General features: G+C 41.7%; 2 protein-coding genes across 3 annotated transcripts in view; one reads left to right on the top strand and one right to left on the bottom strand.

The window, feature by feature from the left end:
- Nucleotides 1-10,670, bottom strand: part of nbeal2 (neurobeachin-like 2) — a 40,374-nt gene extending 29,704 nt beyond the window's left edge. For both annotated transcript variants that reach the window (XM_037074128.1, XM_037074129.1), the window contains exons 1-7: nucleotides 10,528-10,670; nucleotides 2,867-2,955; nucleotides 2,465-2,629; nucleotides 1,756-1,837; nucleotides 1,284-1,396; nucleotides 938-1,020; nucleotides 40-125 (exon numbers count right to left, since the gene is read on the bottom strand). In XM_037074128.1, the coding sequence (XP_036930023.1) occupies nucleotides 40-125; nucleotides 938-1,020; nucleotides 1,284-1,396; nucleotides 1,756-1,837; nucleotides 2,465-2,629; nucleotides 2,867-2,955; nucleotides 10,528-10,602 (693 nt within the window). In that variant the 5' untranslated portion in view covers nucleotides 10,603-10,670. The remainder of the gene's footprint in view (nucleotides 1-39; nucleotides 126-937; nucleotides 1,021-1,283; nucleotides 1,397-1,755; nucleotides 1,838-2,464; nucleotides 2,630-2,866; nucleotides 2,956-10,527) is intronic.
- A 1,973-nt stretch (nucleotides 10,671-12,643) lies between these two features.
- Nucleotides 12,644-21,033, top strand: ccdc12 (coiled-coil domain containing 12). Its single transcript, XM_037073250.1, has 7 exons — nucleotides 12,644-12,802; nucleotides 16,043-16,116; nucleotides 19,366-19,445; nucleotides 19,828-19,889; nucleotides 19,979-20,013; nucleotides 20,105-20,181; nucleotides 20,662-21,033. The coding sequence occupies exons 1-7, from the start codon at nucleotides 12,683-12,685 to the stop codon at nucleotides 20,739-20,741; spliced, it is 528 nt and encodes a 175-aa protein (XP_036929145.1). The 5' UTR covers nucleotides 12,644-12,682; the 3' UTR covers nucleotides 20,742-21,033.
- The last annotated feature ends 207 nt before the right edge of the window (nucleotides 21,034-21,240 follow it).

Raw genomic sequence — 21,240 nt, 5'->3', positions numbered from 1 at the left:
GAATAATCAGTGATGAAGAGGACAGATAGGGGAGCAGACCTTTCCTCCACTGATGACGGCGCCCTGGAGATGAACCAATCTGAGCACGAGGGGCTCTGGGATCTGTTCGCTCTTCCGGAGACTTACTGTGAACATGTGTTTGAGCCAAGAAACAACGTTAGGCAGCAACAGCCATCACTTAACCACAATACAGAACACGTCAACACTGACTGTCAAATACAGAGATACAAATAAAGATGTTGTGTTTTTTGGTTTAACTGATCATTTGAAGTACGTAAAAGTTGGTCGCACAAGGTGATGGCTACAAAAGTGTTGAGATTGGATTCCTATAAACTGCTTTAGCCATTTAGAGATGTAGTGGAGTAGAATTGTAAAGGTACATGCATACATTTTTTTGTAAATGTACTTAGTTACATTCTGCCGCTGTCCCTATAATACATTTACAATAAATAAATAAATGTCAAGTGTTCATGGTACAGCAGCTCAGGAAAACACTCCCCTGTATTTCCACCTCTGTCATTCAGAGTTATGTCATAAGGACGATCCTGAGCCTTGCTGATTGGCTAGGTGTTACACAATCAGCTGTTAATGTTTCTAAATAAAGCCTGCTATTACGCTATAATCTTCCTAAAATTTGGACATACTGAAACTTTGCCCGCCTGAGATTTCCCACATGGCTTATAGATTAGCGCTCGCTGATCAAATGGGTTTTTATAATTAGAAATGCTTGGACTGATAACCTGATAATTACATGCTGAATAATTTAGTTTTCAGGCCAAAACTAATATTCTGACACTTTTGGGGGAAAACAAAAGGTCCCAGATTTTGGAGTCGAAGATGACAGATCTAAGCTGTGTTTGGGATCAGTTTGATCCTTGTGGTTTGTGAGGTCTGACGGATATCGGAGTGGTAGAGCAGATGAGAGGGAGCGTCTCACCATGGAAGAGCGCCGGCAGCTCGTCTGGCAGCGCCAGCGGGGAGAACTTATACTTGTTCCTCTCCAGCAAGCTCACCTCCTCCCTGCAAAACACGAAGCCCCAAGTCACCGCGCTGACTCCTACTCACATCACGCCTAGTCAGTCAGCGACTGCCGCTAATACTGCCGGCACCAACCGACTTCAAGGCTTGGAGCCAACAAGACTGGGTGTAGTTACACATCACAAAAGGTTGGGCAACATGTTAAATGCATAAGATGGTCTTTTGGTCTTTGTCTGACTAAATTCCGCCACCCACACACTTGCGCAGGAGATTCATGCAGACAGGGTTACACAGCGCACACTCACCCTGCCAGGCGTCTCCTCCACGTCTGATAAGGGTCAAAGAGACTCTCACACAACACAAGTCCATACTGCACAACCAGCTGCAGAGAGGACTGCTCTCCTTCGCCCCCCTTCAGCTGTGCAAAAATAAAGTTTGGACACACACTCATCTTTAACTCATCCTCAGCGCAGATACACCTGTTTTTGACATGGTTTTTTTTTTTTTTTAGCACACAGCAGATACAACACATTCCAGTAGACTGAATAGAAGGTCAGCAACACATCCACTTCTCTTTTCACTCTAAACTAGTTCTGTGACTTCTGTGTGGTGATGTCACGTAATGTAAACAGTATATATTCTGCATAGGCTCACTGGCTTCTATACTGTATATCACATTTCTGTATAGTTTGGCTAAAGTGGCAGTAAATAATCTGCGCGTGCATGATAAATTGAGCAAAGCGCCATCACGAATCAGTGAGTTTATAAGGACCTTACCTGATCCAAACAGTAATTCAAAAGCTTGATGGTTTCGAAAACAAAACCGGGGGTCTTGTCTGGGTCAATGTTCTCCATATTCCTGGAAGCAGAGAGAAACTCGTGCAATTTAGTGTTAAGAAAATCAGCTTAATGTTTACCCAATATGGCAATCTTAGGTAAGAACGTAATTATAGTGAACAAAGGTAACGTTCAATTTCCTGACACTGACTTGCAGTCGCTTTGCACAATCTGAATTGTACTTCTGGAAAAATAAAAGGAAAAAAAAATGCAAATAATCTGGTTCCCTTTATCATCATTCCCTCTTGGTACAGATTTAATATTTTATAAAAGTAATTGAAGTGAGATAAGAGCAAATGGGCTCATTTTGTAGAAGTCAAGTTTGTAGATGAAGGCAACTGACTGTGTAATTTCTCCTTCGACAAATAGAGCAGCCACAGCTTTTAAAAAGGAGACATGTTTTGCTTTTTCATTTTTTCCTCTCCTTCAGTGAATGTAAAAGGCTTTTTTGAAAGTCAAAAGTCGCCCTCAGAAAGCGCTGCTCCTCGAGCGCATTAGAGATGAAATGTTAAACGACCTTCATCTGGAGACGTAGTCCAACACTAACCCATTCGCCGCTGCTTATTATCACGACAACAACAGTTCCACTGTGTACCATGTTTACAGTCATGATGATGAAGTGTTGCTGCACAGCAGGGTGGGCCCTCACCTGCAGACAATGATGAAGAACTTGATGAGGAGCAGGGGGTGGGGGGTGTTGATGCTGTGCTCGCCGACGCCGGAGAGGTGCACCACACTGTCCCATAGCTGCGTGCTGAGGAACACCAGGACCTCCCTGGGGAGCAGGGGCACCTCCGAGCTGCACTCCTCCAGCCTGCGAGAGGGGAGGGGAGGACGAGAGGAGAAGTGGGGAGGACAGCGGAGGAGAGGGGAGGCAGTGGCAAAGAGGCAAAGGGCGTTGTAATAGAGGCTGCGTTTACACAAAACATAAACATGTCAAAACCATATCTCCACAGAGGGTCAAAGGTCATCCTGCTTCAGGGCAATAGAAACCAGTGGGCGCTGCCGGCCGAGTAGTGTGCATGTGAAATAAACAAGTGTTACTACTCACCGCCGAGGCCCCAGTGACTGCACATCTATGAGCCTCTCAAAGGACGTGACGAACGCCTCCAACCACTGCTGCAGATAGCTCACATCTTTCTGCAGGAGGGAGGAAAGAGCATGTGAGGCAATAAAGTCGCCTTTCACGCCTCGAGGTATATGAACAGCGTACGCAGACGTTTTCTGTAGGTACATATCAGTGCTGCATGCTCTCTCTGGATGTTGCGCTGCTACGTAAAAAAAAAAAAAAGGCCTTTATCTGTGACACACTGTGGCTGAAAACATGGCGCTGACTAAAACCATATGACCTGTTTTTGTAACAGGATGTTGCGAAGAGATGTAACTCACAGAGAGGAACGCATGAGCCAATTCTTTCCTTTTTCGAAATGGAGAGGCTGAAAGAAAAGCTCAATCGACATGTTCCTTTCTTTTTAAAGCTCACAGTCATAAGTCACCTCAGCACACAAGAACAACCGTTCCCTGTAGGCCGCCGTCTCGAACAAGACGTTCCTGCATCACTGTGTCCTTTCACTGTCATTTAACGCGGCTTCAATCGTCAAGGATGTTTACATACAACAGTCGTTATCTCGGCTTTAATCAGCCTCTGCAGTGCAACATATCCTGCCACTCTTCCCTCCTCACATCAGTCTCTCAATCGCACATAGACTAAATAACACAAACGACTTCAACTTTCCAGGAGAATGCTTCTGTAGATAAAAACCTGACGATCTTTCAGAAGTCCTGATGACTGGCAAACGTGATGCTCCTCGTGAGGAACCCACTGTTCCAAATTGCAAAACACAGAACATCTAGAAATGTTCCCCCGATGCACTGTGTGACGGAACAAGCTGAACATTTTAATTAGCTGAGCCTGCAAGAAGTTACTGATTTCTGATGCAGCCTCGGCACAGGAGGCAGCGTGCAGCGAGACTTGATTTGTTTCAGACTGACTGACTCATTGTACACAAATACCATAAAGAGCACATGGTATAACAATCACTCAGGTGCTTCCCCTTAGCGGGCGAGCAAAAAACGAGCCATGTTAAGTGTGCTGCAGTCGATGTAGGCTACTTTAAAAGCTGAACCTAAAAGCACTGAACTCCAACACGCGTACTTTTATCTACGCGCTCAAGCTCCTTGCATCTAACTGCCACAGTCCCTCTGCTAAAGAGAAATGGAAATCTAATGCGGTTAACTTTGAAAAAACACTATATCTTTTCTAATGCTGCATTAATGTCAAATGTACATTACCAATTGGCATTGACTTATGTGCCAGTCCATCTCTCATTGTATGTGGCTGAGCAGGGTTGCCAGGTTCTTGCGAACCCAGTCTCAGATGAGCCTTCAGTGTAGTCCTCAGCCAGCAGCTCAGAAGCTGCACATCACACCAAACCAGCACCAGCGTCTGACTCGCTCCCTTCTTGTCTTCCAACACCAAGCGAGCAAACCAGGAAATGACATGTCACTTTAACCGAGGGTAATTTCCTTCATGCGCTGCCTACTCGACGAACCCCTTCCTCTTTTGTTTCAAGTTATGAGCTGATACCGCTCAAGGGAGGCCTCTATAAAAACTTCCCACTGCAACAATGAAGCGCCGGGACTGAGTTTATGCATTTCTAAATTTAACATGTCAAAAATATGTCACGGGAGAAAGACTGAAACTCAGCATTCTGTGTTGTGCGGGAGCACAAACAGACGAATATGCGACAAGACGGAGCTATGAATGCATAATCTAAGGGAATATACTGTATTTCCATTTGAAGAGACTCTACTTCACATACATTTACCTCAGCACTGCATGCAGCATCTGACAAAAAAAATCTCTGCATGTACTCAACAAAACAGGAAACTGCAACCAACCTATTGTTTTGTGCCTTCGACATCTGAACAATCAGGCATTCAACACTCGAGTAGGAGAGGCAACGGCACCGACAAATATTTGCAACACCCCTTTAGCTTTGTTTTATTTTACAGCATCGGGAATCTGAATGAATGAATCCTCCCTAACATTAGTGCGGACATAATAATAGGTTTTTTTTAGGATGACACTTAGTAAACTCAGTGTTGATGATGATGATGATAGCCTGCACAGGGCACGCCATCCGTTCTCATTCTGCTCACTGGAAACACAGTGATAGGGGTTAATTAAGTGATGCACTTATTTTTTCATGATCGTACAACTGCATGTAAAGGGCGTTAACCAGAACATCACTAAATGCAGAATCACTAAAGGAAGCATCATTTTTTTCTGTTCCCCATCTAGATTTCTAGCTCGCTTTGTGGTGCATCGTATAGAAAGATGAGCTCAGAGATGGGAAGTGAATCTGCTTTGCAGATGAGAAGTAAAACCAGGTAAGAAATATTGTGGTTTACTGTGGCAAAATTGGTTCAGACACCTGGTTCAAGTCTGTACTCTAAATGAACCCTTAAAAAACATCCCGTACAAACTCAATTTTGATTTCTCAAGACTCAAACCCCTTTGATTTCAGTCCTATCAGCTTCTTTTTCCTCGACAACGCCCGGGGCAACTATCTCGCAGTTTTTGTTTGATGCGTTGAAAGCAAATTAAAGCCACTATTAAACAGATGTCTCAAACCAAGCGTGAGGTACTGACCCCTAATAAACTGTGTCGTTTATCTCCGTTTTCCCTGCACATGGCCGAGCAGCTGTGCCGCTCTCTGCTGCTTGGCATTCAGCTTCGCTCCAGCTTCCTGCACAAGTGAAAGCAAAGAGCACTTTGATTTTCCTGGTTGGCCCCTCTGTTGGTAAACAGGGGAGATGGAGGCACACGAGGGAATTCAGTCACAGGGCTCACAGGACATCGTCACCTTGAGCTGCAGGGACGTGTTGCTGCTGTTGCTGTGAGCTCAGCGCAATGTGCCGTTGTGAATCATAGCTTGATCGTTAACCGAGACAGTAGGGCGACTGATGGCGACAAAAGCCAGGAAGTGTGACTTGTTCTCTCTTTAGAGCAGTCGGAGGAGGTGGTGTTGTTCACAGCTGCGTGGATGGGTAGCGGTTGGGTTGTCACTGTGGTCCATTTCTACCGCTGCAGGCCTCAATTAGTCCCCCTAATGGTCCATACCGATAATAATCACAGGATAATCACACGCTTTTCTTCATCAGCTTGGAACTGAAGCAACTTGTTCTGAAGCGGTCGGGAGAAACGCTTTTTCCTTTCACACTCTCATCCAGAGTTATGACACCTAGAGGGTCAGTAGTTTAGTGGGTCCTGGCTCAGGGAGCCTCAGAACTTCTTACTGCATCACTGAGATCATTTCCTCCTGCTTACCTCAAAATTTGTCCTGACAGCACAAATTGATGTTTTCAAAAAATAGCTTGTTGTTTACAGACCAGAAATGATCAATATGCTTTCAACACAGGACAAAAGAAAAGCAGCCAACTCTCACAGCTGAGACGCAGAAACAGAAAGAGCTCGTTTCATATTCTGGCTGAAAATGACTTGATGAAACAATGAACAAAAATAGTTCCCTCAGCGTTGCAAGTCGATGCACACTTTTGCAAAACATGAAACCGGCTTTTATAAGAAATTATGCTTAAAAGGAAAGTGCACTGCAAAATAGAAAAATATATAGTTTTCCACGTTGGCTGTAGAGATGTCTGCTTTCTCTTGAATACAATGAACTAGATGGCACTCTCCCACAGTTTGGGGTACTTAAAGTGCCAAAGAAATAATTAAAAAAATACATCTGAAAAACTCAACAACTCAACAATTGTTTGCAGCATTCATGGATAATCCACGGACCTTGTTGTGAACATTTTCATGTAGGACCTCATGTCGGTTCCTGACATCAGCCAATCCTATCACCACGCAGAGGGAGGAGTGCATCTACTCATGAACGAGTTGCGAGCTAACTAAGCTAACTATGCTAGCTAATGTTACAGCTCAGTCGAAGAGGACGCTCTCAAATGCAGGAGCTTGATTGTTTTTCGCTGTTTTATAGGACTGTAAATTGACCTTAGTATGGTTATTTTAGCAGCTTGGGCACAAAACAGTTAACTTGAAGTTGTAACTTTAGGCTCTGGTAACTTATTTCCAACACTGGTTACATTTTTGAATTAAATCATTAGTTACGAAATTCGCCCTCAAAGTTGTCAGTTCAGAAAACAACCCCTAGGTGCAGCACTACACCTGGCACCTAATGAAACACAACTTGTCAAGCCGTTGTCAAAGTACAGTTGCAGTATTAATGTATTCTGACGCGGGAAGGTGAATGAGCACATCCAAAGACAATAGCCTTTCGGGTGTCCTCGGACACGATCTGACAAGTTCTGCTACTCCCTCTGTGATTAGATCAGACTGTTCCGTTTATGTCCATATCTGTCAGGCATGAGCATTTGATGATGGTCTGAAACACATTCTCAGATATGAGATATGGAGCTCTGAGATTGGCCCAGCAGGGTGGTTTCTAACTCCAGCGGGATGATGAAAGAGACAGGAGTATTTTGCTCATTGCGAAATCATCTTGATTCTCACTGAACTTTGCTTGGCTCAACATGTTCTCACCACATTTAGACTTTTGGAAAACTGAAGCATCAAGTGAGTTGTATTTGTACATTCACAGTACAGTTGTTTATATGTTTATATGATGAAATAAATGCACGACTATGATGATATACTGTGTCCATATCATTTTGTCCCAACTTCAGCAACAGTCTGGTCTATAAGAGAAAATGTATCCACAAACTCATCTGCTGATCTATCATTCCCTGCCTATAATTTGTATAGGAGGATGCATTTCTTTAATTCTAGCTTTAGTGCAAGTTACATCATGATGACTTTTCAACATTTCACATCAGTCCTCAGACCTCAGCTGATCTGAAAGTCTTGCGAGGGGCGTGTGATTTCTTGCACAATAGGAGGAAGCCGAGCTCCTTTATCACCGACAAGCCTGAGCAGGCTTTGCTTTTTTATTGCAGATGCAGAACGATGGCTGTGATACCCTATGTATTCAAACATGCTGGAATCAAATGCTGGGATTCATCACAGATTTATCATATCCTGTAAAGTCCCATAATCCTAAACCATTAACCTTTACTTAATATACGTGCAAACATGCTGTCAGGATTCATCTTGCACGCAAACTTAAAAGAAGTCTGAAACTATTTACAGTCGTATATTCAGCTCTGTTACAGGGTGCGAAGACAGCTGCAGGGGTGTGTTTGTTTGGACTCAAACAGAGAGCATCAGGTAAAGCTTGTTTACAGCACTAACAAAAAGCCCAATAAATCGAGCTCAGGTCTCCTGTCATGTTTGATTCATTAACAGCAGCCACAACTCGGTGTGTGATGAGTCAGGAGACAAAGCCTGTCAGCCCTCGATGGGACGTGTCCCATCTCTAAAGAAAAGATATTGTAGGTGCCAACTTGCCAAACAGGCACAGAACAAAAACATCACAAACAGTGGCATGTTGATGTCTATAGGAGAGGCTAAGTGATTGTTCAGTGGAGTGGTTCTGCTGCCTCTCTGCAGCCCATTGTTTTCCCTCTGAGTCACATAAGGTGGTGACGTTTAATACTGGGCTCAATGAAATCCATTTCCTCTGCCATCCTTCACCGCTGCGAGGCAATGTGGGCAGGTGATTTGCACACATGCAAAGAGCGCACTTGTGAGAAAAGCTCAGAAAATCCATGCGTCATTCTCTGGTGAGAAATTTAGACAATTATAAACTTTGTTCCTCTAGTCGTGAGGGCAGCTGAAGAGAGATAACTAAGAGCCAAGAGGCAGCTTAATAAGGAAGTGGCCTCGCACATGGAGATGCTCGACAGCTGTCACAGCCAGACACACACACACACACACGCACACACCCCTGAGTCTTTCAAAGCAATGGATAATTCATGACAGAGCCTACGTCTTATTTTGTTTGTTAAAGACTACGAGGTAGAGTTCAGTCAATCTACAGCTGTAGATGCAGCAGCAGCAGCCCAGAGGAGAGCGACCTGGGTGGAGTAGACACTTGCTTCCTCTGGGATGTGCCTAAAGACACCCTTAAAGGCCACTTTGATAGTAAACGCTTTAAGATGTGATGCATTTCTTGTTCACTTGTGTCTCTGATGCTATTAGGGGATTTCTGCAGTTGTTCCAGCATTGACTTCTGCCCTCTCTCAAACCTCTGGCTGATTTCCCAGTAGGGATTATCCCCAGTCTGAAATTAAACCAATTTTCAACAGATACATGTGTAATGAAAAATGTCCTCGTCCATGACCTGACATTATCGTTGTCAAGATGAGCCGCGATGATAAGAGGGGGAGTCTTCATGCCCCACAGTGAATATACAGTCCACTGTGCAGGCAAACTTGGAAAGAACTCTCATCTTGTTTTTCTCTGTCCTCAGGCATGGAAGCAGATTGCACCAGCATGAAATAGTAATAATTTATTCACAGCCAAACTTTCCTTTCTCCTTCGAGAAGAGAAGTGACATGAATTCATGTGCAGTCTCCTTTTACTATTCATTTGTTTTCATCATTATTACTGAGTTACTGCACCTTCACGAACAACCACCCGGAATGAGCTGCAGTCACACCCACAGGGAGCAACATTGGAGACCAAAATACCACATGGAGCAATGTGACTCTCAGTTTATGATACTGCTAATGAGGTTAGGTTTTCATGTCAATATTGTTTCTTATTTACAGTATGAGTAACAGGCAATGTGCTGCTGGCACCGGGTCAAAAACAGATGCTCCTGGTGAGAATATGTTTCCTGAACACAAGCAGGCTCCGTTTAAATATTAAAGGATAACTTCGCCCAATAATGAATATTCTGTCATCATCTAGTCTCCCCTGTGTCGATGGTTAGTCAAGTGAAGTTTTGTAGTCTCCAAAAATTGATTTTAAAAAATGTTACTTGCACCCCTGAGGCACAGTTGAGCTCGCGCAACCACTTCAGACAGTGTGCTTTTAGCTCAGTGGCCACGTCAAAACATTGTGCAAATAACATATTTTCAAATCCATTCGGGATCTTGCACCTCTGGTAAACTTGGATCACGCATGATGAGCTGCGTGGAACCATCTCTTCTGTCATTTTCTTTACATTTTAAAACAAGTCCCCATCTAGTGTAGGTGTTCAGGACAGTATTGCTGCAATGCCGTTTAGCCGTGAAGCTCCAGAAATGTTTGGTGAACTACGAAACCTCACCTCGCTCTCCATCGGTATGGAGGTCAAGAGATAAAGGCTTTTCATTATTTCTTTGCTTTTTTGCTGGATTTATCCTTTAATCCCATAACTGTTTAACCTGAGGAAGGCAGACGAGGAAGGAACAGCAACAGGAACAGGAAGTAGCCTCAGTGACACCTGCACGGCAGGTACACGATCAAACACGCTTGGCTAAGTGAGTTATTCTGCCTCAGTGATCGCCAAACGCTCTCCATAACCTGAACGCCTCAGTGACAGGGTCATATGACAGCCTGTACGACATGATACCCTCCTCTCTGGTGCGCGCTCATGGCAGCCTAGGTAAATAAACAGCTACTGAACAAACAGGCGACTTCCTCATAAAAACCGATCACAACAAACGACACACGGATCACACAGGCTACCATCGTGTGTGTGTGTGTGTGTGTGTGTGTGGGCTCGCGTTGTAAACTTCAGGCTGAGGACCTGCTGCAACAACAGGTGTCACCGTCAGGTCTTCCGCACTCGCACTCACCTTAGTGTAATACAACATCCACAGCTCATACAGCCTTTCCTTCGATGCCATCCCGCCGCCCTTGTGGTTGCTCATTATTCTCTCCCTCTCCTTTTTTTTTTTAATTTTTTTTTTTGTTTGTTTTCTTTTCAGTAAATCATAAGAGCCAGGGCTGTCTGAAGTTGTTTCCTAAAGGCAGGAGGACGCTGCACGCTCCTGTGAACCATTCCTGCAACAACCCAAAAAAATAAAAAAAAATAAAAATTCGGGGCGCAATAATCCAGACAAAAAAAAAAGTGCCTTTCCGTCTCGGCACGCCAAAGTTATCAGAGCGGCGTGAAAAAAAAGCCCAACATGACGGTGTGGATGCGGCCACGCTGCGATCACTGTCGAAACAGTGAAACCAGGAACACAAATGCGTGGAAATGCATGTCTGGAGAAACACCCATGTCCGCATTTAAAGCGAGCTTGTTGCTGTATGATTCCTATTGGAGAGAGTTCCCACGGAAGCGACAGATGCCATCCAGCTCCTCCACGCCGAGAATAAAACGACTGCGCCGCCCGTGTGTGGCATCCAGTCTGCGGAGGTGACCAGTCCTGCGCGGCGAGGGGGGCGAATCACCATCAACTAGTGTCTGACTCTATTAACAAGGCAGGAGATACAGTGAGGAGTTGATTGTAGATCATGCTCACAGGTAGGCTGATCTTCTTAAAGACACACGCACGCATAAACACACAAGATGCAGCCTCCTCAGGACAACTCCGACCACCGAGGTCCGTCTACGTGCATGAGCGCAGATAGAGTCAGATGTTTGTTTTGTTAAGTTGTCATAAAGAAGATATTAAAATATATGCTTGAATATGTGCATCTGATCAGAGGATGATGAGCTGATAACACAGTGACACATAAACAGGACTGGACTTCAGACTATAACAGCTACTTATGAGAGTTCATGGTGCCTCAGTGGTAAAGTAATAAGTCTTTATTGCCAACATTTTATTACATCCTGATGAAAACTGTTGGTCAACAATTCTGAAAAACAATAATGAGAGACGTTCATTGGTAAACGTCGAGCTGCACAGAGTAAAATACAGGTATGTGTTCAAAATGTAACTCCAGTAAAAAAAAAAAATAAAATAAAAAAAGTATCTTGCCCTATCCTGCTGTTTAAATTCAGTCTGATTTTAGTTTACTAATCTTTATTGATTCATCAGAAATGTTACAATTATCTGCTTTAATGTTAAGGACTTTGTGATGCATTTTATATATGAATTGTGGTATATATAAATAAAGTTTATTCTTGTTGTTATTATTATTATTATTATCATCAAATAGGTGTCAGTGGTCTTCATATACTGTAATATTCTTGAATACAACATATATGTATGACCATGAACAGTTGTGTTTGTTTTACATATGTGTTATAAAGAAACAGACACTTCTTGCAAGAGTAACTAAAACTGGTTTTTGAGGCAGAGCCAATGCATTTTCTTTTATAGACAAGTAATGTGTCTGTTGCACTGGGTGGATAGTTTGCAGTATAAACAACTGTTCCCTCTCTGCTATGGTAGTCGATACGCTTTATAGTGTCTAATCCATCCAAATGGGTAACGTATCGATTTAGCCAGTCAGTGCTTTTATATACCTTGCGTCCTCAACACAACCAGGTTTGTGTTGTCACACACACTACCGTTGATCATTAGGAGGATGGACACAGTGCATCACCAATGGAGGCAGCTGTATTACCATGGCAATGGCCTACATTCCTAACCATGACCTGACAGTGTGACCATCAACTGACAGGACAATGTGCCACTGTGTCCTATGTTTTCCCCTTAATGTAAAGATGGGTTGATTGTGGAAGTTACTTCAGTTCCTCAAAAAAATAGTCTTCACAGTGAGCTTCTGATAGTTGAATCAATGGAAGTATCACCCCATGTGCCAAAACATCCATTGTACCTTAAGATAAACTCTTTTGCTTGTGCTTCCAAATCTTATTATATGAAATAGGAATTTGACTTTTGATTAAGAATATTTCGATGCCAGTCAATATAGTTCACAATTCAGAAGAAATGTGTCAAGAAAACACAAAAACATCATAAGAGGAAGCAACAGGCCACCGCAATCGATGTGCTCGACGGTCGATTTTACCTCCTCAGTCAGGCCCGCCAATGGATGTCAGATAGAATTGAGCGGCGTGTAGATATAAACATGGAGAAAAATGTCGGGTCACTACAGGAGCAGGCCCTGAAGAGAAAAGAGAGGCTAAAGGCACTAAGAGACAAACAGCTTCATGTAAGTATCTTGTCTGGTGATGTCTGGTGTCTGATAAATGCGACACAGCTTGTTTAAAACACGCTTCATTTTGTTGGTGAGGTCACGTTAGCTAACTTAGCTTGTAGCTAACGTTAGCATACTCAGGTAGTCAGCAAATCATTCATATGCACTTGGTTCGCCTTTTTAGTGATGCTGTGAGAACATGCAGGTTTGACGTATAATTAAGATTTCCAGTTAAGTCAAGTATTTATTTGTTAAATGCTTTTGTGGTTATAGTTTAGCCTGCTGTTTTGCCTGTGCAGCTAATTTCCGAAGCTAGCTTGGACTCTAAGAGACAATAACTAAGTAAAGTATTCTATAGTCATATGTCAGTTAATATTGTAGCCAAATATTTGTTAGTGAATAAGAGTGAATGAGAGTTCGTGGCTAGTTTACAACAACAGCCCAGTTTTATGCATGCTCTGGTTCCACGTTGCACAGTGTTTATAAAATGCTGGTGGTATAATGCTGTTTTTTGCTGCCACTACACCTCTGGCCAAATACGATTCAGCCTCACTTAAAGTGGTCCGTAATAGTACATTACCTCAATCAATTAGCTTCTAGGTCCCTTGTGACATACTATGATCAAACAGAATTCACATGTCGAAACGTGTATCTCTGCTTCTAATGCTCCCCATGGGTATTTCATATTCACTGGACATGTTTCTTGAAAAGCAGTAGGTGTATTTATTTGCATTTACGACATTTAGCTGATAGTCATCACGGCATTCAACAGGTAGGGCCTCTTGCATGTTGACAAGCAGAGGAACAGGATAGATGGTGGATGCAGGAATGAGAGCCCTGGCTCTATCTTTGTGGAAGGATGTCTGCTGCCTCCAAGTGATGGGAATTATTTTTTGCCTGATCAGTACTGAATGACAATCAGTCTTTAAGTCTTATAAGGAGCAGATAAATAGGGCCAGATGGGGGAATATGTAAAAAATAACCGGCCAAAGTCTAAGGATATCAGGGCTATTTCAAATAATCTGGCTGTACTGGAAGAATTTGGTAACTTCCCTCACAAATGTTTTGCAATAAGTACTAAACAGGCCTGGTTTTATCTGTCTTCTGCACAAACCAAGCTATGGTGGGGTGTATGTCAACTTCTTAATCATCTCCAATATTTTTTAAGATGAACACCATAATAACTAACCAGGTTATTGGTAAGATATCTTTCATTCATAGTTGATATGTTTGATGTCAGTACCACAGTGTGAGTGAACTAAATCTAATTTTATGCATTTGTGTTAAGAAATGAATTATTGTGGTTGACACCCGTTATTAATGGGAGAAGAAGTGATGTAGCAGTAAATCTTGATTTCAGATTGTGAAAGGTCATAGAGTAGTTACAGTTGGAGCGGCAATGGTTTGCTAAATAAAATAAAATGAATTGCCAACTATTTTTGTAATGCATTAATGGTGTCTCAGTTTACAGGCAAACAAGTCAAACATTTGCTGGTTTAACCTCTTGAATGTGAGGATTTGCTGTTTTCTTTGCTATTTATGACAGAAAATTAAGTCTTTGGCATTTGGGGCAAAAAAGGCAATTTGTAGATGTCACTCTGGGCTCTGGGAAATTCCAATGACCTTTTTTTCAAAATTGTCCGACATTTTATCAACTAAACAATTGGTTAGATTAGAAAATAGAAAATAACTGGCAGATTACTCAGTAATCCCAAAGAAATATAATTGCTGCTCTAGTTATAGGATATATTTAAAATCAGCTGTGTGCCAGCTCCTTGTTATCAGAAGATCGCTGGTTCAATTCCCCCTGCTTTGCATGTCGAAGTTTCCTTGGGCAAGATACTAAACCTGATGCTCCTGATATGCTGGTCGGCACCTTGCATGGCAGCCACCACCATCAGTGTATAAATGTACATATGAATTACTGTAAATTGCTTTGGACAAAAGCGTCTGCTAAATGCCCTAAATGTAAATGTAACTCAAAGAAACTTACAGTAGAGAAGGACTCTCCTGCACCACACAGTCATAACCTGCCCACGCGTCAAAAGACAGAAGATAAACTGAAACTTTTGTAGCTGTAAAAGAGGATTTAATTCATGTCTTCTGTTGCATGAAACATGCAGATCAGAATCTGTTAAAACATGTTTTAAAGTAGCAACACAACAAATTAGCAGCAGATCTCTGTGGCCACTACCACGCACTGTACCGTTAAATTCAAGTGCTTAGTAAAACGTGTTTGAGAACTCATATCATATCAGTAATTATCAAAATGGGATTGTATGCCGAGCAAATATTAACCCATGATAATTTTACCATTAAAGTTCCAGATCAACACACACCTTTGGTCTTGACCCACATACTGGATTGAGAGCAGGTTGTTGCAGCAGAGTTTCATTTGTACTTCAGTAGGGAGGCTGTCCGTGTTTATCTATGGAAACATGACACTGTTATTCCATTTTGACAGTCTTTCAGTTCTGGATATTAATTGCTTTTTCACCAGGAAACCCTGTTCAGTGTGTAAGCCACTGTTCTGGCTTTTAGATCACAGTGTGTTTCACTAAGCTGGTGTTGGACAGAGGCATACTGGCTTGGCTCACACATGTTTGATAAACGATTGTTGACATTCCTGAGGCCGGGGGTTGTTTTCTTTTTGTACTGCACTTCAAGAATGAGTCAATGCACCGAATTGTTCTAACAGGTGGAGAGGAAACCTCTTCAGGAAAATGCAAGATGGGAGGAGTTCAGTGGTCTTTTGTTCCCAATCTTCACTGGGGGTTTATGTTATTTTTGTCTGAATTTCAACAAGCCTATGTCATAATTTGTTCTCTCCATTGTTTAAAATAAACCACTTCAGTGGAGGCTGATGTTGTTCTGGTATTTCTTGTTGCAGCTAGTCCTGGAGCAATTTAGTAATCTGATTTTCCTAATTAATTATGTCCAGTTTTCATTGTTCTGCATCTCCTAAATGCCCTCAGTAATAATTTAAGTGAAATGTAGATTTGCTATGAGTCCCAAACAATGAACTAAGGCAGAAAACACATTAGCCCGCATTTTCCTATGTGTCTTCCTACTGTGCCAGATCTCTGGCTAATGCAGAGGTCATCTTTTTGCATTTCTCTCGTGTCATTGTCAGTTTTTATTCAGTTATTCACTGATTCTTACAATAATTATCAATGCTAATTCTGGACAATATGTTGAGAATAATATATGGTAAATCAATGTTATTTTAATTATGATGTGATCATATTTTACCAGGGCCGAGAGGAGGAGGAGGGGGAGCCAGAGAGCAAAAAAGCTTCACTTGAGGAGACCACTGAGGAGAGGCACAGGTTGGTTCATCAAACCTCAAAAAAACAGCTGTTATTTGTTTAGTTTTTTTTCTTATTCTTAATAAAAGGACAGCATGATTTATTCAACTGTAGCTCACTGTTGCTCTCCCCTTTAGCTCAGTCTTTTTAAGCTGCAAAAACGGAACTGAAACAGATATGCAAGTACATCATGAGAGCATTTATCTGCCCTTATCTGAGCACCATCTTCTTATAACACCATGCTTGTCTCAGTGTAGGTCATGAGATACAGTGTTTACACTGAGCTGGATCACAGCCTTGTGCTATTAACTGTTCAAATATCCTGCAGGTTGCTCAACTTTGTGTGTTAGTCGGTAGGAAGGAGCAGCCATCTTTCCTGTCCTACAGGACCTTTTTTCCATTGTTTATATTTAATGAGTGCTCTGAGGGAGTGTCGCTGTGTTTCCTCCAGTCCGACAGGACAGATCTCTCTCATGAGAATGAAAATAGCTGCAGAGTTTAAAGGCCTAGTTTAGACATTTGTCAGTGAAGACAAAAAGACCAGGGTTGGATGTACTCTGGTCTGTCTTTAATCTGTGTTTTGCTCAGTCAAGACACACATCTGTAGCAGGGTGTGAGTGTAATGTATCTTGGAATTGGTATTAAAATTTCATGGGAGATCGAATTGCCAAACAAAGGCATGACAGAACACAACAATCAACACGTTTGCCCTTTTGTTATTGTTGATCCTCAAGTTTAAAATGTTTGGCTGGAAGTTTTTTGGGTCCCTTTGTGTTTTCATACATTCCTCCAAGCCTATTCTACAAAAGGCATGTAGCTTTTCATGTTACCTCTTTAGCTGTTATTAGTGCTACTGTTTTTGGATAGACAGACAGGTAAGCAATTTTAACATAACTGGAAATGGCAAATAAGACTCCTATAAATTCAAAGATAGTGACTAATGACATGTTGGCTTTAACGGTCTCTGTGGCTCATCGTTGTCTGGTTATTTTTGCTCTGTTGAATGGAGAAGGTAGCTTGATATCAGTTTGTAAACATTTGAACGCTCGGCTCCTCCTCCTCCTCTTCCTCCTCCTCCTCTGCCGCCACAGTTCACTCTAAACATTTCGAGAGGGCCACACTCCGGTCAGTGCTCTGAATTTATCACTGGCTGTCTTTGATGCCACAGTGTGCTTGAAGTGGAAATGTGTAAACACACTCCAAAGGTTTGGACACATCCAACTAAGAGATAGTTCAGAAGAAAAGCAATGATGTCGAACTTTAAAGGGAGAACATTTACATTTTACAGTTTGATGTCCTGCTAGTTGTGGGACTTAAGAGGGATGTTTCTGCCCTAGTCTTTGACCTGTAACATAAATATGTTGACACTTACTGGCTATGGAGGCGTGAAATTTCAGTTTTGATATTATTGGTATGAGGAATATCCTTATTGACGTTTGAGACCTCCTGACCTTTTATTTAGCACCCTCATCAGGTCAGAAGTGTCTTGACTTTTCTTTGAACTTTAATTTTTATTTTTTTTTTATATATTATGTAACTTGTCTTGTTTAAATGTCTAAAAAAAGAGTAGAACCTTTCTGTTATGTTTAGCTTCCCAAACATTTCCAACAATGAACAAACCCAGAGAATTCTGTCATTTTATTTAAGTAACTGCAATGTTTTCATAAGGTCACCTGTTTCTTTTTCTTCTGGGGAACTTTAGATGATACACCAGAGAGCGTGGCAGGAAGTTATCAACCCTGACTATGTGAAGGATAAGGCTATTCTACCTGAGTCAAGTCAGATACATTTTCAGCAGTGGTGGTTGATTCCCTGTGTTGTTGCACAAGTGCCACGCTTACACCAAAATTTCCACTTGAACTCAATACATTGCTCAATGCTGCCCAATAGAAATGAAGCAATGGTTGATAATTGCTTCCTAGAGGAAGAAACCTTTTCAATGTGGTGATTCAAAGACACATTACACACTAGCCTTTTTTAAATGTTAATTTTATATGATCACAGTTTGAATTTACTGAAGGTAGATAAATGATGGCCTTTAGTCAGCCTTGGACTGGAGCCTTCAAACTTCTCCAAACTATACTTAGAAACTTGGTGTGATTTGCTGTCAGGGCATCTGGACTTTGTAATCCTGTGTGTATTTCATTCATTTTCTCATAGTCGGCGTTTCAATTCAAGTCATATTTATATAACAGAGGATTTAGGGTTGTTTAAAAACATTTTTGATATATAATATTATGTGACTGAAGTAAACATAGTCAAATCAAACAGGGTATCAGAAATTAGATGGGAAATCAGAGGTGAGATGAGTGGCATGTGAACTCTATTTTAGGATGAGACGGATTGATTAGAATATTAGCCCCGCAACTAATGATTATTTTCATTTTAGGTTGATCTGCCTTGTTTTTATTTTTACAATTAATTGAAGAATCTTTTAGCCTATAAAAATACCACAATTTCTCAGAGCCCAAAGTGCTCTTCTTGTCGACAAAGAAAAGCAGGAAATTATTACATTTAAGAAGCAAATGTTAGACATTAAATGGTGACTAACGCGTTAAGTCATCAAAATAGTTGCAATTCATTTTCTCGATGGACTTATCCTTGCAGCTTTACAACATATCCCTCCTCGGGAGAGTCAGGAAGCCGAGAGAAAGAGATGTGTGAACTAGGAGTGGCCTTCAGTCAAGGCAGAACATGACCAGCATTCCAGCCCATACCCATACAAGGCATCAGTCTGTCTGTTGGCAGTAGGGGTGTGATGAATGTATCAGGGGTGGACCCTCTCGAGCCTCCTCACAAATCCATGTTAAGCTCACAACAGCTGATAACTCTCTTGGTCCGTGCCTGGTCAGACAATAGATTACCGCTGCCCCTGGACTTTGTGTATGATCTGCAGATATGTCAGCTACAGCTTGCCAAGAATTTAGTCTGTGTGGAGATGTGATGAAAGACTGCGTAATTTAACATCAAGGAGTGCATTCCTCAGCTGTTTGCTGCTCCCCAGGAGCAGGTGGAACATGTTAATCAGACGTGTTCATAGGAATAAAGAGGGACATTATACCCGAGCCCCTCTAGACATTAGATGTGCAGCTGTGAAGGGTGTGCAGATGGTCTTTTTACTCTCTGGTGGAATATATTTGCCAACACTGCCACCTCCTGGACTGCCAAGAGAGTAGGGAAAGCGTGAAGGAGCATTGTTGACTGATTATGTATTCCTCATCAGTCCTAAAACTAAACTTAGACTCTGATTATCTGTATTTCTGTCCTCAGAGAGCTGAAGCTGAGGAATTACACGCCAGAGGATGAAGATCTGAAGCAGAGGCAGGTGCCCAAAGCCAAACCTGCATCAGGTGAGAACTTGTCAATCATTAATAAGCTTTGAAAAACATGAACGGATTTTAATGTTACTGTGCCATTCTGTTTGAGGGCTGTTAATGCCATACTGTTGTTGCTTTGAAAATAATAATAATAGACATGAATTATACAGCTCTTTTCAAAACACACAATATTGAAATAGTGAGACAAATCAAAACAAGCAAAAAAAAATAGAGTAAGATAAGTCGTGTTGATGATGAGATAGTGCTAGAAATAGAAGACATTTCATGTTCACATTTTAAGATTTAATGATTCAAAAGAAGAAATCACTGATTACATTGCCTCCAGGACGGTCGGAGCACATTATTCTCTTAATATCATGTATCTCTGTTGTCTGATAATATTCTTCGCCTGCAGTGGAGGATAAAGTAAAAGACCAGTTAGAGGCCGCTAATCCAGAGCCCATAATTGAAGAAGTGGTGAGTAATCTCTGTCTAAAAGGGATTTAATTTATTCAAGGAATATAGTTGTAGTTGCCAAATGTAACTGTAATGTTTTCTTTCCTCAGGATTTGGCCAACCTTGCCCCAAGAAAACCAGACTGGTAAGCGCTTCCTCCAACCTGTCCTGTGCATAAAAATGTTGGTATAATCAAAAATAGGTTATTTACTCACTACTACTTATTCTCATTCTAGGGATCTAAAGCGTGACGTGGCAAAGAAACTGGAGAAGCTGGAGAGGAGAACACAGAGAGCCATCGCTGAGCTCATCCGTTAGTATTTCCCACTTCATGTTTTCACGTTTCATCACTGAGTCTTCCTGACACCATGGAGACAGGCCTGTCTCAGCTAGGCGTGAATTATTAGGCTAATTGCTTTGTGGTTTCATGACTCCACTGAGACTCGAATCCTTTTGATAACATCAATGGTGTGATTCTTCCACTGATGTGTGATCCAAATTCTAAAAATAGACATGAGTGTTCATGGAGAATGCTCAACACGATAAAACTGAAAGGTTGTCCCTCGTTTTAATGTGTGACCGTGATTACTATGTCCCCTTATCTGCACACATCAAGAGTGCATGTTTTTTTATTAACATGTACTCACGATTACCAAGTTCATGAGTTTATAGTGGCATGTAACCAAAAACAAAATTCCCTTCTTTGATTAATTGTTTGCTGAACGTAACTACTGTTTGAAAAATGTAGTGAATGAATGAGTCAGACTGACTGTGTGTGTTTGTGTTCGTCTAGGGGATCGTCTCAAAGGCAGCGAGGATGAATTGGCCGGAGCGGTGGGAGCAGTAGGAGAGGAGGACGGAGACTCGGACTGAACCCAAGATGCAACAGATTTAAAAGAAGGAGACTTCCAAGAGGGATGTCCGGTTTACTGCGACTGCACTGTCACATCAGTGTTGTGCTCAGAGAGACTTTGATCTCTACTGGGAGTAAAATAATGTTCTGTCAGGTCTTCATACTTCCTGCATTGTGTCATTGTATTATTACATAAATATGTGGCAGTACATTGACGTTATGTGATATATTGAGGTGCATTGTTGATGTAAGCAATAGTTTGTTGTAATTTTTTATATTTTCAAGTAAAATAATAAGAATTTTTCAAATTCCTGATTGTTTTTCTCTATTTTACTTAAAACTAAGGTGATATGGACAAAATCCTTTATCATGATATTTGAACCTTACATCATGCTGTCAGTTCATAGTATGTTCTTGATAAAATGGTATCATGAGTTACTGTGATTCTCACCCCTAACAATCAGTTCAAGACCCTTGTTGATGGAGTACAGTAGAGAATCAGACAGGAACAATCAAGGA

Source organism: Acanthopagrus latus, chromosome 17, assembly GCF_904848185.1.
Source record: "Acanthopagrus latus isolate v.2019 chromosome 17, fAcaLat1.1, whole genome shotgun sequence".
NCBI lineage: Eukaryota > Metazoa > Chordata > Actinopteri > Spariformes > Sparidae > Acanthopagrus > Acanthopagrus latus.
Note: the sequence above shows the minus strand (reverse complement) of the source record. Positions and strands in the feature narration are given on the sequence as shown.

Excerpts from the sequence above, each read along its gene's own strand:
- ccdc12 (XM_037073250.1), top strand. The coding sequence starts at position 12,683 with ATGTCAGATAGAATTGAGCGGCGTGTAGATATAAACATGGAGAAAAAT. Across the intron at positions 16,117-19,365 it reads ACCACTGAGGAGAGGCACAG|AGAGCTGAAGCTGAGGAATT; the intron begins GTTGGTTCATCA and ends TTCTGTCCTCAG. Across the intron at positions 20,182-20,661 it reads AGCCATCGCTGAGCTCATCC|GGGATCGTCTCAAAGGCAGC; the intron begins GTTAGTATTTCC and ends GTGTTCGTCTAG.